Source organism: Panulirus ornatus, chromosome 30 (assembly GCF_036320965.1).
Source record: "Panulirus ornatus isolate Po-2019 chromosome 30, ASM3632096v1, whole genome shotgun sequence".
NCBI classification, from domain to species: domain Eukaryota; kingdom Metazoa; phylum Arthropoda; class Malacostraca; order Decapoda; family Palinuridae; genus Panulirus; species Panulirus ornatus.
Window position 1 is genome coordinate 18,082,993 of NC_092253.1, and position 18,595 is coordinate 18,101,587.

The 18,595-nt window shown below is 39.3% G+C and overlaps 1 protein-coding gene across 1 annotated transcript in view; it reads right to left on the reverse strand.

Moving 5' to 3' along the window:
* Positions 1–2,002: 2,002 nt before the first annotated feature.
* The window catches only part of LOC139758526 (uncharacterized), a 78,448-nt gene continuing 61,855 nt past the window's right edge, over positions 2,003–18,595 (reverse strand). The window contains exon 5 of the mRNA XM_071680046.1: positions 2,003–17,301. Within this exon, the coding sequence (XP_071536147.1) occupies positions 17,044–17,301 (258 nt within the window). The 3' untranslated portion in view covers positions 2,003–17,043. The remainder of the gene's footprint in view (positions 17,302–18,595) is intronic.

Consider the following 18,595-nt stretch of genomic DNA (forward strand, 5'->3'; position numbering starts at 1 on the left):
CCTGCTGATGCAGGGGGTGGCGATGCTGTTTCCTATGGGGCAGGGCGGCACATGGAATGAATGAAGGTAAGCAAGTATAATTATGTACATGTGTATATATGTTTATGTCTGTGTATATATTTATATATATGTTGATAAATACAGCGCTTGGGAAGTGAGTCAGTTATTGTTCGCTGATGATACAGCGCTGGTGGCTGATTCATGTGAGAAACTGCAGAAGCTGGTGACTGAGTTTGGTAAAGTGTGTGGAAGAAGAAAGTTAAGAGTAAATGTGAATAAGAGCAAGGTTATTAGGTACAGTAGGGTTGAGGGTCAAGTCAATTGGGAGGTGAGTTTGAATGGAGAAAAACTGGAGGAAGTGAAGTGTTTTAGATATCTGGGAGTGGACCTGGCAGCGGATGGAACCATGGAAGCGGAAGTGGATCATAGGGTGGGGGAGGGGGCGAAAATTCTGGGGGCCTTGAAGAATGTGTGGAAGTCGAGAACATTATCTCGGAAAGCAAAAATGGGTATGTTTGAAGGAATAGTGGTTCCAACAATGTTGTATGGTTGCGAGGCGTGGGCTATGGATAGAGTTGTGCGCAGGAGGATGGATGTGCTGGAAATGAGATGTTTGAGGACAATGTGTGGTGTGAGGTGGTTTGATCGAGTGAGTAACGTATGGGTAAGAGAGATGTGTGGAAATAAAAAGAGCGTGGTTGAGAGAGCAGAAGAGGGTGTTTTGAAGTGGTTTGGGCACATGGAGAGGATGAGTGAGGAAAGTTTGACCAAGAGGATATATGTGTCGGAGGTGGAGGGAACAAGGAGAAGAGGGAGACCAAATTGGAGGTGGAAAGATGGAGTGAAAAAGATTTTGTGTGATCGGGGCCTGAACATGCAGGAGGGTGAAAGGAGGGCAAGGAATAGAGTGAATTGGAGCGATGTGGTATACCGGGGTTGACGTGCTGTCAGTGGATTGAATCAAGGCATGTGAAGCGTCTGGGGTAAACCATGGAAAGCTGTGTAGGTATGTATATTTGCGTGTGTGGACGTATGTATATACATGTGTATGGGGGGGGTTGGGCCATTTCTTTCGTCTGTTTCCTTGCGCTACCTCGCAAACGCGGGAGACAGCGACAAAGTATATAAAAAAAAAAAAAAAAAAAAAAAATACAGCGCTGGTGGCTGATTCATGTGAGAAACTGCAGAAGCTAGTGACTGAGTTTGGTAAAGTGTGTTAAAGAAGAAAGTTGAGAGTAAATGTGAATAAGAGTAAGATTATTAGGTACAGTAGGGTTGAGGGTCAAGTAAATTGGGAAGAAAGTTTGAATGGAGAAAAACTGGAGGAAGTAAAGTGTTTTAGATATCTGGGAGTGGATTTGGCAGCGGATGGAACCATGGAAGCGGTAGTGAATCATAGGGTGGGGGAGGGGGCGAAAAGTTCTGGGAACCTTGAAGAATGTGTGGAAGTCGAGAACATTATCTCGGAAAGCAAAAATGGGTATGTTTGAAGGAATAGTGGTTCCAACAATGTTGTATGGTTGTGAGTGTTTTGAAATGGTTTGGTCACATGGAGAGAATGAGTGAGGAAAGATTGACCAAGAGGATATATGTGTCAGAGGTGGAGGGAACGAGGAGATATTCCACAAAGGCCCAGTCCTCTGTTCTTAATGCTACCTCGCTAACGCGGGAAATGGCGAATAGTTTAAAAGAAAAGAAATATATATATATATCATCCCTGGGGATAGGGGAGAAAGAATACTTCCCACGTATTCCCTGCGTGTCGTAGAAGGCGACTAAAAGGGAAGGGAGTGGGGGGGGGGGGCTGGAAATCCTCCCCTCTCGGGTTTTTTTTTTTTTTTTTTAGTTTTCCAAAAGAAGGAACAGAGAAGGGGGCCAGGTGAGGATATTCCCTCAAAGGCCCAGTCCTCTGTTCTTAGCGCAACCTCGCTAATGCGGGAGATGGCGAATAGTATGAAAATATATATATATATATATATATATATATATATATATATATATATATATATATATTGTATGTAGCATTTATGGATCTGGAGAAGGCATATGATAGAGTTGATAGAGATGCTCTGTGGAAGGTATTAAGAATATATGGTGTGGGAGGCAAGTTGTTAGAAGCAGTGAAAAGTTTTTATCGAGGATGTAAGGCATGTGTACGTGTAGGAAGAGAGGAAAGTGATTGGTTCTCAGTGAATGTAGGTTTGCGGCAGGGGTGTGTGATGTCTCCATGGTTGTTTAATTTGTTTATGGATGGGGTTGTTAGGGAGGTAAATGCAAGAGTCCTGGAAAGAGGGGCAAGTATGAAGTCTGTTGGGGATGAGAGAGCTTGGGAAGTGAGTCAGTTGTTGTTCGCTGATGATACAGCGCTGGTGGCTGATTCATGTGAGAAACTGCAGAAGCTGGTGACTGAGTTTGGTAAAGTGTGTGGAAGAAGAAAGTTAAGAGTAAATGTGAATAAGAGCAAGGTTATTAGGTACAGTAGGGGTGAGGGTCAAGTTAATTGGGAGGTGAGTTTGAATGGAGAAAAACTGGAGGAAGTGAAGTGTTTTAGATATCTGGGAGTGGATCTGTCAGCGGATGGAACCATGGAAGCGGAAGTGGATCATAGGGTGGGGGAGGGGGCGAAAATTTTGGGAGCCTTGAAAAATGTGTGGAAGTCGAGAACATTATCTCGGAAAGCCCTGATTCAATCCATTGACAGCATGTCGACCCCGGTATACCACATCGATCCAATTCACTCTATTCCTTGCCCGCCTTTCACCCTCCTGCATGTCCAGGCCCCGATCACTCATAATCTTTTTCACTCCATCTTTCCACCTCCAATTTGGTCTCCCATTTCTCCTTCTTCCCTCCACCTCCGACACATATATCCTCTTGGTCAATCTTTCCTCACTCATTCTCTTCATGTGCCCAAACCATTTCAAAACACCCTCTTCTGCTCTCTCGACCACGCTCTTTTTATTTCCACACATCTCTTTTACCCTTACATTACTTACTCGATCAAACCACCTCACACCACTTATTGTCCTCAAACATCTCATTTCCAGCACATCCACCCTCCTGCGCACAACTCAATCCATAGCCCATGCCTCACAACCATACAACATTGTTGGAACCACTATTCCTTCAAACATAGCCATTTTTGCTTTTGGAGATAATGTTCTTGACTTCCACACATTCTTCAAGGCACCCAGGATTTTCGCCCCCTCCCACACCCTATGATTTACTCCCGCTTCCATGGTTCCATCTGCTGCCAGATCCACTCCCAGATATCTAAAAACACTTTACTTCCTCCAGTTTTTCTCCATTCAAACTTACCTCCCAATTGACTTGACCCTCAACCCTACTATACCTAATAACCTTGCTCCTATTCACATTTACTCTTAACTTTCTTCTTTCACACACTTTACCAAACTCATATACATATACATACACAGACATAAATGGATTTCCATGTATAAATTTATACTTGCTGCCTTTATTGATTGCTGTTTCCTATGTTAGTGAGGTAGCACCTAAAAACTGACAATGGAAGATACATCCACTCACATACAAACATATGCATATACATGGCTTCTTGTGTGCCCACACCACTAGCTAGACCAAGAAATATTCAGCAAGCTGCTGCTTCACATGATTATTGTGTGGCCATTGGCAACTTAAGGGTGGTCTGTTTTCATACTTGCTTCTTTCCTACACGTCAAAGCTTTGCAACTCAACCTTCTCATGTCTTTTCCAATAACTATGACCTGGCACATTTCAAAAGACAAGGTTTTCACTTCCTCCAAAATTCATAAATATTTTTCCTTGTCTTTTCATTTTCAGTTTCATAATTCTCTCTATATTTCAATTGAGGCTCAGCCTTGATGTGGACTTTTGTCCATGAATGAAGCCTTCTACAGGAAATAAGAAAAAACATGCATACACATATATGTATTCATATTTGTATGCTGTCATCCATTCCCAACACCACCCTGCCCCACAGGAAACAGCATAAATGCATGAAAGAAAAGAAAAAATAATATACATTATTTTCTCTCCTACATCTGATCATCACCTCCTGTATCATTGAGGTAGAGCCAAGAAACTGACAAAAAAAAGGCCACATGAGCTCTCAGGAGTAAGGCATTGAAACCAAAGCTCCCTAACTACATCCATAGTTTACTTTGGATGTTTCACGTGCCCTGGTTCAGTCCAATGATGACACCTTAATCCCAGTATACCAGAACACTCCAGCCTGAGCATGCCTTTCACTCTTCTGCACATTCAGGTCCTGATTGCATAAAATCTTTTTCACTCCAACGTTCCATCTCTGATTTGATCTCCCCATTCTCCTTGTTCCCTCCACTTCTGACACATATATCCTCTTTGTCAACCTTTCCTCACTCATTCTCTCCATATGTTCAAATAATTTCAGCACATCCTCTTCTGCTTTCTCAACTACACTCTTTTCATTACTACACATTTTTCTTATTCTTTCATTACTTTTATAATCAAACCACCTCACACCACATATTGCCCTCAAACATTTCAAACACATCCATCTTCCTCCCCACAACCCTATCTACAGCCCATGCTTCCCATCCATAAAATATTGTTGAGACTACTATTCCTTGATACATAACTTTTTTGTCCTTCCAGGTAATGTTCACTCTTTTCCCACATTCTTCATTGCTCCTAGAACTTTTGCCCCCTCCCCCACCCTATGACTCACTTCTTCCATGGTTCCATTTGCTGCCATGTCCACTCCCAGATATCTAAAACACTTTACTTCCTCTAATTTTTCTCCATTCAAACTTATATCCCACCTAACTTGTCCCCCAACCTTGCTGAGCCTAATAACTGCTTTTATTCATGTTCAGTTTAACTTTCTTCTTTCACACACACTTCTAAACTCAGTCACCAAATTCTGCAGTTTGTCACTTGCTACATCAACAGTAAATGACTCACTTCCCAGGCCCTCTCATCTCCAACAGACTGCATAATTGCATCTGCCTCCCTCACCAGCCCATCCATAAACAATCTGAACAACCATGGCAACATCATGCAGAGAAACCATTCACTCTCCTCTGTTCCTACTTGTACACATGCCTAACACCATTGATAAAAACTTCTCTACTTCTAGTGGCTTATCACCCACACTGTATATTATTAGGCCCTTCTCCAAAGGATCTCTATCAACCTTATCGTGTGCCTTCTCCAGATCCATAAATACCACGTATAAATGCATCTGTTCCTCTAAATACTTTTGACAAACAATCTTTAAAGGAAACACCTGAGCCACACATCCCCTACCACTTCTTAAACCACACTGCTCCTCCCCAATCTGATGCTCTCTACATGCCTTCACCCTCTAAAAGAATACCCTTGCATACAATTCATCAGGTATACTCAACAACCTTAATGTCTGAAGTTTGAACACTCACCTTTATCCCCCTTGTCTTTATACAACCCTCAGGCACCTCGCCATGATCCATACATACATTGGATATCCTTATCAACCAAGCAACAACACAGTCTCCCACTTTCCTTATAAATTCAACATGTATAAGGATTGCTACCAAGGTATGGCATCAATTCCTGTTCCCTCAATAGAATGCTGGGGATAAAGAGAAGAATCGATGCTCTCTGTAGGGAGGAGGATAGTGTGTTTAATATAGACCTGTGGGACCATTTTAGTCATGATAGATCTCTGTATGCTAGGGTTGGTCTTCACTTAAATGGAACGGGGAAAGCTTGCCTTGGAAGAGTACTGGATAAGTATACTAGGCTTTTTTTTTCTTTTTCTTTTTTTTGACAGATAAACTACTCATGAGAGCAAATCACTGTCTAGCTAACAAAGGAACTAGGAGAGTGAGGAAGTGTGAGGAGGTAGCTGTGGAGGGTGGGTCAGATGGATGGACTCTTGGCAGGAGGGACCCTTGGCTATAGTATCAGTAACCTCACAGGCTGAGGAGTTAGCAAAGAAAGGTCAAGTAGGGTCAGTTGGGGACTACACTAGCAGTATAAGTAGTGGGTTGGCATAGATAAAGGTCAACTCTCAGGTAACTTTTATAAACAATTCTGGTAGGGTCCAGTACAGGAAGGGTCTGAGTAAGGCAACAAACCCACTAATTGAATTACTGCCCAATTAGCCTTATGGCAGTATTAGGTAAAATGATGGAAAAAATAATTCAAGATAAAACTGTCACGTTTCTAGAAGATGAAATTGTATCAAACAACCAACGCAGGTTTCTTTATAAAAGATCCCGCCTGATGACTTTGCTATAATTCTTAAGTGTTATTTATCAGAACTGGGATGAATAGTTATCGTCTGATGTAGTATAGTTAGATTTTCAAAAGGCTTTTGATACAGTACCTCAAAAAAGACTTTCACATAAATTCAAAGCACATGGAATTGGTGAAGAACTCTGTACATGGATCAAAGAATACATCCTGGAAGAGAGCGGCATGTAGTATTAAATGGCAAGGCCTCAAATTAGCTAGGCATCACAAGTGGTGTGCTACTGGGGTCAATCCTAGGCCCAATTCTTTTCATAATATAAATTAATGACCTAGAACTCGGTCTCATGCCTAAGATCTCCAAATCTGCTGATGATACTAAACTAGAAGGTAGAGCTGCAAACAGACAGGACTCCAAAATGAGTCAGAGAGATCTTAACTTACTAATAGACTGGTCAGACAGATGGCAAATGAAGTTCAATGTAGACAAGTGTAAAGTTAAGCACTTGGAGACAAGAATATACGCTATGACTACACACTATTCAGAAACTCTCTAACTAAAGTCAATGAAGAAAAAGACATTGGAGTTGTCATTAGCAACAATTTGAAATACACTAAACTATGTCAAGCAGGAAGTAAAAAAGGTAATCACATGTTAGGTTTCACAGATTATAAGACTCCAGAAACAATTCTCACACTGTATAATTCTATATTAAGACCACACCTTGAATATGCAGTCCAGTTTGTCTGCAAACTAGTAAAAATTAGAAGTACAAAGATGTGCAACAAAACTGATCCCATCCTTTAATAATCTGGCATACGAAGAGGTTAAAAAGATTATATCTCTTCTAACTTAAAAAACGTAGACTTCGAAGTCACTTAATCCAAGATTTCAAAATTCTGAACAAGTTTGATAAAGTAAACCATGAGCATCTTTACAAAATACAAATACGGTTATTAGGACAAATGAAATAAAACTCAAAGCTACAAGATGTAGTATGGATGTGGGAAAAAGTTTCTTTTACTCTAGGTGTGTTGAGCACTGGAATAAGTTACCATCAGACATAGTGAATGCTAAAATTATAAATATCTTCAAAAGTCGTTTAGACACATTTTACAAATTCAGGTATACTTTAAGAAAAATGCCAGAAATAAATGTATAAACACCACCAGTAATTTTGACACTAGAAGGCTAATGTGCAGCAGCAGGGAGTCAGTGATAGCTTAAAAAAGTACAGAGTGGAATTAAATTCATTTTCAAGTTAAATTTTTCCTTTTTTTTCACACAACCCAGTCATGAGCCAATCAGGCCTCCAGTTGTCTGTCTTTCTCATGTAAACACTTCAGCTGCCTTGTTGCATTTCATCTTACACTAGGCTTTCACCACCCCTTCTCTCTTCACCAAACCACTCTCCATGACTCTCCCACTTTGCATACCACCATGACCAAAAACACCCTACATTTGTCACTTTGTCATCAAACACATTAAACAATCCTTCAAAATACTCACTCCATCTCCTCATAATTTCATCACTACCTGCTATTGCTTTCACTTTTGACCCCCTTCACCATTGTTCCCATTTGATCTCTTGACTTTCACACATTAATTATTTCCTTCCAATACATCTCTTCACTTCCCCTGAAGTTTACTGTTACTTGTTCAACCCAACAGTCAATTACCCTCTTCTTCAACCCCTGTACCCTCCATCTGTCCTACTGCTGCTTTTTCTTAAACGTCTCCCAATCATTTGCACTCCTTCCCAATAAGTACCACCCAAGTGCCTTTCTTTTCTCTTTCACTAGCAACTTTATTTCTTCATCCCACCACTCATTACACTTTCTAATCTGCACACTTCCCACCCTTTGCTTGCTACATGCATCCCTAGATTACTCCTATTCCTCACCCACTCCCCTTGCTTCATTTACTCTCACATTCTGCATTCAAGCTCTCCTGTTATATCTTCACACATGTCTCCTTTCCAAACAGACTTACTCTCCAACACTTCCTCCCTGATAGTTTTTCCTCTTCTCAAAAACCTTTACAATTCTTCATGCTCACCTCACAAGATAGTGATCTGACAGTCCACCTACTGCCCCTCTCAGCACATTTGCATCCAAAGGTCTCTCTTTTACTCGTTTATATATCAGTATCTAATCTAATAATGCCTGTTGACTACCTCTCCTATTTACTTGTGCATTTCCCTCTTTAAAGCAGGTATTACCAAAACAAATCTTTTTCAGCAAACAGCTCTACAATCCCTTCACCACTTCCATTCATAACCCTGAATACCCCATTATACCCTCAACTGCCACATTACTTACCTTCGCATTAAAATCATCCATCAAAACTGCATACACACTCAGTTGCACCCGAAACACTTAACTCTCATCTCATGGCCAGGAGCATAATCACCAATAATTACCCATCTCTAGCCATCCACTTTCAGTTTCATACGCATCAATATAAAATTTACTTCCTTACATTCTATCATACACTCCAACAACTCCTGCTTCAGGAGTAATGCTACTCCTTCCTTAACTCTTGCCCCCTCACTAACTCCTGACTTTACTCCAAGACATTTCCAAACCATTCTTCCCCCTTAAGCTTGGGCTTTGTTATATTCAGCATCAGAAAATCCAAGTTCCTTTCCTTAAACATTCTACCCATATCCCCTCTCTTATTGTATTGGTTACATTTACACATATTTAGACGCTCCAGTCTGAGCCTTCAAGGAGGATGAGCCCTCCCTGCCTGGCTCCTTCCTGTTTCCTCTTTTCTTGATCTTATTTCCTTATATTCTTTAACGCATTCCCACAAAATCTTGCTGTTGGTACTCGTAGGTACCGACAATAACCCTAAACTTTGTACCTCGGAAAATTTCTGAATCATTCTGCACCCATCCACTTGGTTACATTCATAGTGGTCATCCATATTAATTTAATTAAAGATAGAACATATCTCTCCATTCTCTCACCCTGGTTATATCTACACACATTCAGCCATCCCAACCTGAGCCTTTGTGGAGGAATCCTTGTTTGTATTGGCTCTCTTCTGCTGTTCCTTGTGGAAAGTGATAATATATGGAAGAGTGTTTCCAGTGTCATGCTCTTTTCCCTCTTAGTTGCCTCTTATGATGCAGGTGTTACATAGGTAGTGTCCTTTACTCCCCAGCCCTTATCCCCTATCTAGCTGAAATCATGCTATGAAAAAGTAAAATTTTTCAATCTGTACTTATAAAAAGTTAGTACAAAACTTAGTAGAAGTTGAGTATCCCTTAACCGAAATGCCTGGGACCAGAATCGTTTTGGATTTTTCGGATTTTGGAATATCACTAAACGGTTGATGCCAAGGCAACCACAGGAAAAAGACAAACCATTTAGTGATAGTGTGAGAACTTAACTAGAGGAAGGAATTAAGAACAATATTACAACAAGGTCTGGGTTCATTCGCTGGTCACATCAGCTAGCGGAAATCGCTGTGAACAGTTGAAGGCAGCAGGACAAGCGATCCAATTGGAGAATGACACACCATGGCCTCCTACCAGGTGACCATCACTTGCTGGGGAACACAGTCCCACCAAATGCTGGAATTAGTATCTCCTGAGGAAGACCATTGAACAGTCGAAACATGGAGGTATGTCTTAGCTCTAACCTGTTTGTTTCCATAACAACCTGTTTTCCACATAAGTCATGATGGATAATAAATAATGAGATATTCTGATGATGGGACCCAAGTCTAAACACAAAATCCATCAATGTTTCACACACAATTTATATACATATCCTGAAGGTAATGTATACAATATTTTTAATAATTTTGGCATTGAAACTAAGTTTGTGTAACACTAAACCATCAGAAAGCTAAAGTGTCATGACATCAGCCACCCATGTGCACAATCTGTGGTTGTTTGGCATCAACTTCATTCCTGACTCTGAATTTATATGCTACTGATAAGCAATTATTTTCTTACACTCACACAGAGCAGAGAATAAGCAAAAAACTGCGAATAATGTACGTAGGTCTGGCGGTAATGATGGTTCATAACAAACTAGCGCCAACAGAGCATCAGAGCCCAGCATAGGCAAGTGAGGTCAGGCGTGAAATTTCTCACTTGTAATGTCATGTCATGTCCACTATAAAAGTTTCGGACAGTAGAGCATTTGGAATATTTTAATTAGGGATGATCAAGCTGTAATACAAAATTGGGACAATGCTAAAAATTACATCTAATGCTTTATTTATTCATTTTCTTCATTTTACTTTGTCGCTGTCTCCCATGTTAACGAGGTAGCGCAAGGAAACAGACGAATGAATGGCCCAACCCACCCACATACACATGTATATACATACACAACCACACACGCAAATATACATACCTATACTTCTCAACGTATACATATATATACACACACAGACAAATACATATATACACATGCACATAATTCATACTGTATGCCTTTATTCATTCCCACTGCCACCCTGCCACACATGGAATAAAAACACCCTCCCCCCTGCATGTGCGCGAGGTAACGCTAGGAAAAGACAACAAAGGCCACATTCATTCACACTCAGTCTCTAGCTGTTATGTAATAATGCACCAAAACCACAGCTCCCTTTCCACATCCAGGTCCCACAAAGCTTTCCATGGTTTACTCCAGACGCTTCACATGCCCTGGTTCAATCCATTGACAGCACGTCGACCCCGGTATACCGCATCGTTCCAATTCACTCTATTCCTTGCATACCTTTCACCCTCCTGCATGTTCACACCCCGATCACTCAAAATCTTTTTCACTCCTTCTTTCCACCTCCAATTTCGCCTCCTACTTCTCCTCGTTCCCTCCACCTCTGACACATATATCCTCTTGGTCAATCTTTCCTCACTCATTCTCTCCATGTGACCAAACCATTTCAAAACACCCTCTTCTGCTCTCTTAACCACACTCTTTTTATTTCCACACATCTCTCTTACCCTATTATTACTTACTTGATCAAACCACCTCATACCACATACTGCCCTCAAACACCTCATTTCCAGCACATCCACCATCCTCTGCACAACTCTATCTATTGCCCATGCCTCACAACCTTATAACATTGTTGGAACCACTATTCCTTCAAACATACCCATTTTTGCTTTCTGAGATAATGTTCTCGACTTCCAAACATTCTTCAACGCTCCCAGAACTTTCGCCCCCTCCTCAACCCTATGATTCACTTCCGCTTCCATGGTTCCATCCGCTGCCAGATCCACTCCCAGATATCTAAAGCACTTCACTTCCTCCAGTTTTTCTCCATTCAAACTTACCTCCCAATGGACTTGTCCCTCAACCCTACTGTACCTAATAACCTTGCTCATATTCACATTTACTCTCAGCTTTCTTCTTTCACACACTTTACCGAACTCAGTCACCAGCTTCTGCAGTTTCTCACCCGCATCAGCCACCAGCGCTGTATCATCAGCGAACAACAACTGACTCACTTCCCAAGCTCTCTCATCCACAACAGACTGCATATTTGCCCCTCTTTCAAAAACTCTTGCATTCATCTCCCTAACAACCCCATCCATAAACAAATTAAACAACCATGGAGACATCACACACCCCTGCCACAAACCTACATTCAGAGAACCAATCACTTTCCTCTCTTTCTACACGTACACATGCCTTACATCCTCGATAAAAACTTTTCATTGCTTCTAACAACTTGCCTCCCACACCATATATTCTTAATGCCTTCCACAGAGCATCTCTATCAACTCTATCATATGCCTTCTCCAGATCCATAAATGCTACATACAAATCCATTTGCTTTTCTAAGTATTTCTCACATACATTCTTCAAAGCAAACACCTGATCCACACATCTTCTACCACTTCTGAAACCACACTGCTCTTCCCCAATCTGATGCTCTGTACATGCCTTCACCCTCTCAATCAATACCTTCCCATATAATTTACCAGGAATACTCAACAAACTTATACCTCTGTAATTTGAGCACTCATTCTTATCCCCTTTGCCTTTGTACAACGGCACTATGCAAGCATTCTGCCAATGCAACATATAAAAAACTGCAAGGGTGCAAAAGTTATTCATACATTAAATGCACATGAAAACCCTGAGAGGGTTAAATACCTGCCTTACAAGATTGGCAATCTAGAGAACTTACAACCAGAAATTAGTTTCAGACATGGCAGCTCTAGCATCATCTATTCAACTACAGAAATGAAAAATGAATGCTTGCTACAGTGCAAAGGTATTTTGATTTATCTACAATGTTTATACATTATAAAGAATGCTGTACTGTACAAACCTTATACAGCCCCATTCTTCAAAAGAATTGCACCTGCATTTGCATGTAAATGAATATCTGGCCTAGGAAATACACAGGGAGTGTAGTCAACTGCTTTTTAATGTTTCCTAATAATACCTGCAATTGATCCCTGATTGTCAAAATTCTCCTAGACATTACTAGACAAACAATCCAACAAAGCAGTATAATGAATACAAATCATAATCTAAATGATCTCTCCAACAAGATGGAAAGTAACGTAATACAAACAGAAAATATATAACAGGAGCACCTGATAGATATCCTATGAAACCAAAAAATGACAAGAGAAATATCTGTATCATTCTCTGCAGAATCAAACAGCCATGAACTGAATAAAACATGAAATTAAAATGAATGACCACAAAAGAAAAAGAACCTTTCAGCCTCAAAGTACAGTACATTCATGAAACAACAGTTCTAGAATAATTATTTGATTATCTGCCAAAAAATTGGAATGTGGTACACTTCTGAGTTAACTCCCAAGTCATTGTCACAGTCTTTTAGGAATAGACAGTCTAAGAAAAATGTGAGACAGACCTTTGAGAGCCTACAACAATGGTAGAAGCATAATCATCCAAATAAAGGAATATATCTTATACTTAACAATATTCCAATATTTTCCTTTCAAGATTATCTTGCTCCATTTCTAATATACAAAAGTTTCAAATTATGTTCCACCAAACATTCTATATGTATGCTAAAATTAAAATGTTTCTTGGGGCCAAGTCATCTATCTTTACCCTTAAATGGTTGGTATAGTCTACAAATTCTATCATGAAAAGGACAAAAGAAAAAGAATTCCTTTACAAAATAACAGAGGTGCATTAAAGAGTGACAATAATAAACAGAAACTTATAGTATTATATTACCTTGGTTTTGGCTTGCTCCAAAGAAACTAAGTGAACAGGTGAAGAGTGCAAATGGGATGTTTGATAACTGTCACGAAGGGAGGAAAAGATTTCTTTCTACTGATCTTATTTTCATTATACACTCACACAGGTAAAGAACTGGTTGTAAATAACATGGACATATTCAGAAATGTTACACCTTTCACATTACACATAAGCGTAAGGACATCTTGTAGTTGGCATCCATTGGAGCTGTTTTTCCATGAAATATTCGAGCTCTTTACCCATCATCACCTATGAAATTCCCCCACTCCTCCAAAATTGTATAAAGTGAAAATTGGGTGCTGTTATGTATATTTATTTCAAAAGCACAAGGTCATCAGGGATGCTTCCTATCTAGGCCTCCTTCCTTATTACGTAATCCACTGATGTCACTCTTCGTGTTATTCATTCCTACACATTTCTCATACTATTTTTATTCATTTCCCTCAAAACCTGTTTCATTCATTGATGTCTCTCATCAATTCAGTCATCCAATGATCAACATGTTTTCCACAGGTCGCCATGTGCACATAACTTGCAAGGTCAACAGCCATGCCCTTACAATGGTAATTCTTTGGGTACTGAGGACAGCAGAATTTTTTTCTATGCCTTCTCAATTATAGAAAAGACCTCTGTAAGCTATTACTGGTAATAAAAAGACATGGGCAAAATGTTAAAAATCAATGTCAGCTGCCACTAAAGGGTTCAATAGCTGTGATGAGCATCCTAAAATATCCTAAAATTTTGATACTCATAAAAGCAAGAGTTCCCATGGTCTACATTAACTACTGTCAAGTTGAGAGGGAGCAAATGATTGAATAACATTCCTTTATTGCTCCAAATGAGCGCTGAGAAGGATGATTTACATCAAACGAAGAGAAATAAATGAAAATAAAATATAATCATCAATAACATTAAAAGGCTCAAAGGAGGCTTTAAAAATAAGAAAGGAAGTAAATACTGGTTAACTTGCATATACATGTATGGCTCAAGATAGGCTGCAGAAGTATGAAAGGCAGTAAAAACTGGTAACTTGCATATACATATATGAACAATTCTTTTTGGCTTCCCATGCTTAATTCATTCCTATACATATGTAAACAACTATGGAATCACAATGGGTATTCCCAAACAAATTTAGGATGAATCATGAATGTCTTGAAAGGAACGTGACTTACAAGGAGGGTTTCTCTCTGTCATTTCATAACTGATAATGTAGAGAGGATTGCTAACTCATTTAATAACTGGCACAGCTAACAGACAATTGTACAATTACAGATGGATTATATTTTCTTTAACTTAAAGGGATGCTTTAAATGCCTACAATCCAATGTATCCTCTGCCTGGACATTCCAGACATATGCAGTCTTTTACCTCACATACATCTAATGGAGAGGGATAATGAAATCGAACTAAAAAAAAAAAGTGATCTGTCACAGATATGGCACTGGACAACAGATGAATATGACCATATTGTCTTACAATCCCACAAAAATGTCACAAATGTATGAGCCAAATCTCTCTGGAAGAAAAGCAAGACTAAGTAACAATGTACCATACTGACACTACTTACATGACTAAAATGGAGCACTTACTTTGTGAATACAAAACATTTTGCTTGTGCTCCTTTGTGGCTATGGTGGTGTATTATTTACACTGGGGGAAGATACTTTTAATAAACTAGATGAATATCCCTGAATAATAGTATCCTCAACACTCTAACTTATGATAACCCTTGAAGAATGTAAACACAGAGAGTTTGTAATATGAATATTTTCATTGAGAAGTGACTTGAGTATTTTCACATTACTAAAATAACAAATGACTAGCAATTATCACAAAAGTCATATGATTAAAATTTTCCACACTAAAGCATTCTTGTACAAAACTATTTACTTTTGAGCAAAGCAATGAAAACTCTGGTTGACTCTGTTGCCACTAATGCATATTCAAAATACTTTCCACCACAGAAAACTGGATTTTAAGGTAAATTTACCACTTTCAAACCAACTTAGGTCAAAGCAGAGACAGGAGAACTTTACACTGACTGTGCTGGCTGAGAATTTCCTGTGAAGAGGAGTGAAGTCTCTAGCACTTTGCTTACATGAACTCAGTAAAAGAAATAGTTGAATGATAAAGATAACTATAGTTAGTACTTACAATACTCACTTCCAGAAGCCTGTACAGATATACACAGGTTGGAGATATCAGAAGGATCCACTCTATATGGATCAAGAATGGGACTCCAAAATGGAGGACCAAGAAAATACCAATAAACTCAACTGAGTTTAACACATCATGTTCTTTACACTAAAAGCTGTATACATGACACTCTTATGCAAGAGAAAAATCAGCTCCAAACACTTGCACTCAACAATTCTGATAATGCACACCTAGAAATTATATTCATCATGAGTATAATTCAAGAACTATAAAGGGACTATTACTCTCTGTCTAGAGATTTAAGTGAATACAGTGAGTAAATAAAGTCAAAAGCCAAGCTTTCTGGCAGTCTCAGAAAGTAAGAATATACAAAAAATAAAAATCAATAAAATTGTCTTCTCAACTGTATAATGAGGTCATGAAAACAATGTGATATATGTATATGACTAGAGATTACATATGAGATTTTTAGATGCCTTGTGGCTCTGGCCAAGCTCACAATACAAAATCGAATATTAAATGGGAAAATAAATATCCTGATTAAGCATTCTGAACTTTACCAATTAATTTTTTTCTTTAACCAAACAGGCAGATTGCCTGAGAGTTTAAAATGCTATAGACCACTGCCATCATATCATATATGTGGTGATGCAGAATACAAAAAAATTCAATCAGCATCATATGGTGCAGCACCTTCATTATCCTGTGAGTACAGTAATTCTATAAATTTTTGCTTACAAAGTACAAAGCTGTCTCCATGCATGAGGCACAAATCACTTCTGGTGACTGACTTTCAACACGAGATATCAATTCAATGTTGATATATACTTTCTTATACATGGAAGTCATACTTACGTCCATTCTTTTTATCAACAATAAAATATGGCTTGCATTCACCATGCATTTAAGTTCTGCATTATAATAAAAGATTACCAACTAACAAAAATCAAATTACTGCCACTGCAAAGCTTACTGTTTTGTCTATGTTATCCAAAACCCATATGTATCCATTGTAATCTTAATACCAAAACTCATTTATACCCTTTTTCACTTCTTACTTTACTGTACTTAAGCATTAAAAATAGGTACTGTATGTGGACTATACAGCATTAACAAAAACTGTCACTGTATCAGAACAAATGAGAATATACTGCAAGTCATGAGAATCAACACCACATATGCGTCTGTATGTGTTGCAAGTGTATCGCTTAGCTAAAGAGCACCTCTTGAACACTAGTTTAGGGTTCGGTTAACAACTAAACAACTAAGCGCTACCAGAACAATACACATGAAACATGACAAAACAGTGTAGGAAATATTGCAATAGATGTAAATGTATATGTAAAAGGATGGATACTCCTGTAGCATGTTGACTGTGATATGACAAGGTCATTACTGGTCCATTAACATATCACACTAGCACCTTTCCTACTTCTATAATCTATCTATAACCTCATGGGAATCTGCTACTAAAGTCTCTTCTAGTAGAGTTTCCCGGTATGTTCCTAAATGTCGAGCATTGGGATCCACTTTACGGAGAACTGACAGAATTGTATTCACTGATTTCCGAGTTTTGATGTTGATGCGGTGGTTTTCAGGTTCAAATTCTACATAACCCATTCCCTTGCGTCGCAAGCGCTTCAGAAGCCGGCGTTTCTGCTCAACTGGAAAAACTATTTCAAATTGATGAAGCTGAAAAAAATTTACATCATTTTGAGAACACAATTTACAAAATCATGCTTCTCCACAATGTAGACAATTCAATATAGGTATTACAATGGCAACTGCTCGTACATAGATGAAAGACATAATCAATGTTAAATTATTAATTACTTTCACTTTTTTTTTTTTTTTTTTATACTTTGTCGCTGTCTCCCGCGTTTGCAAGGTAGCGCAAGGAAACAGACGAAAGAAATGGCCCAACCCCCCCCATACACATGTATATACACACGTCCACACACGCAAATATACATACATACACAGCTTTCCATGGTTTACCCCGGACGCTTCACATGCCTTGATTCAATCCACTGACAGCACGTCAACCCCTGTATACCACATCGCTCCAATTCACTCTATTTCTTGCCCTCCTTTCACCCTCCTGCATGTTCAGGCCCCGATCACACAAAATCCTTTTCACTCCATCTTTCCACCTCCAATTTGGTCTCCCTCTTCTCCTCGTTCCCTCCACCTCCGACACATATATCCTCTTGGTCAATCTTTCCTCACTCATTCTCTCCATGTGCCCAAACCATTTCAAAACACCCTCTTCTGCTCTCTCAACCACGCTCTTTTTATTTCCACACATCTCTCTTACCCTTACGTTACTTACTCGATCAAACCACCTCACACCACACATTGTCCTCAAACATCTCATTTCCAGCACATCCATCCTCCTGCGCACAACTCTATCCATAGCCCACGCCTCGCAACCATATAACATTGTTGGAACCACTATTCCTTCAAACATACCCATTTTTGCTTTCCGGGATAATGTTCTCGACTTCCACACATTTTTCAAGGCTCCCAAAATTTTCGCCCCCTCCCCCACCCTATGATCCACTTCCGCTTCCATGGTTCCATCCGCTGACAGATCCACTCCCAGATATCTAAAACACTTCACTTCCTCCAGTTTTTCTCCATTCACACTCACCTCCCAATTGACTTGACCCTCAACCCTACTGTACCTAATAACCTTGCTCTTATTCACATTTACTCTTAACTTTCTTCTTCCACACACTTTACCAAACTCCGTCACCAGCTTCTGCAGTTTCTCACATGAATCTGCCACCAGCGCTGTATCATCAGCGAACAACAACTGACTCACTTCCCAAGCTCTCTCATCCCCAACAGACTTTCACAACTACAAATTTAAAATATTTGGGATACAGCATTTAGTTTATCCACATTTATTCATGGCCCACTAAACTATGAAAATTTCTAACTGCTACTTCCTAATGATGTCATGTCATTCAATACACTTGTA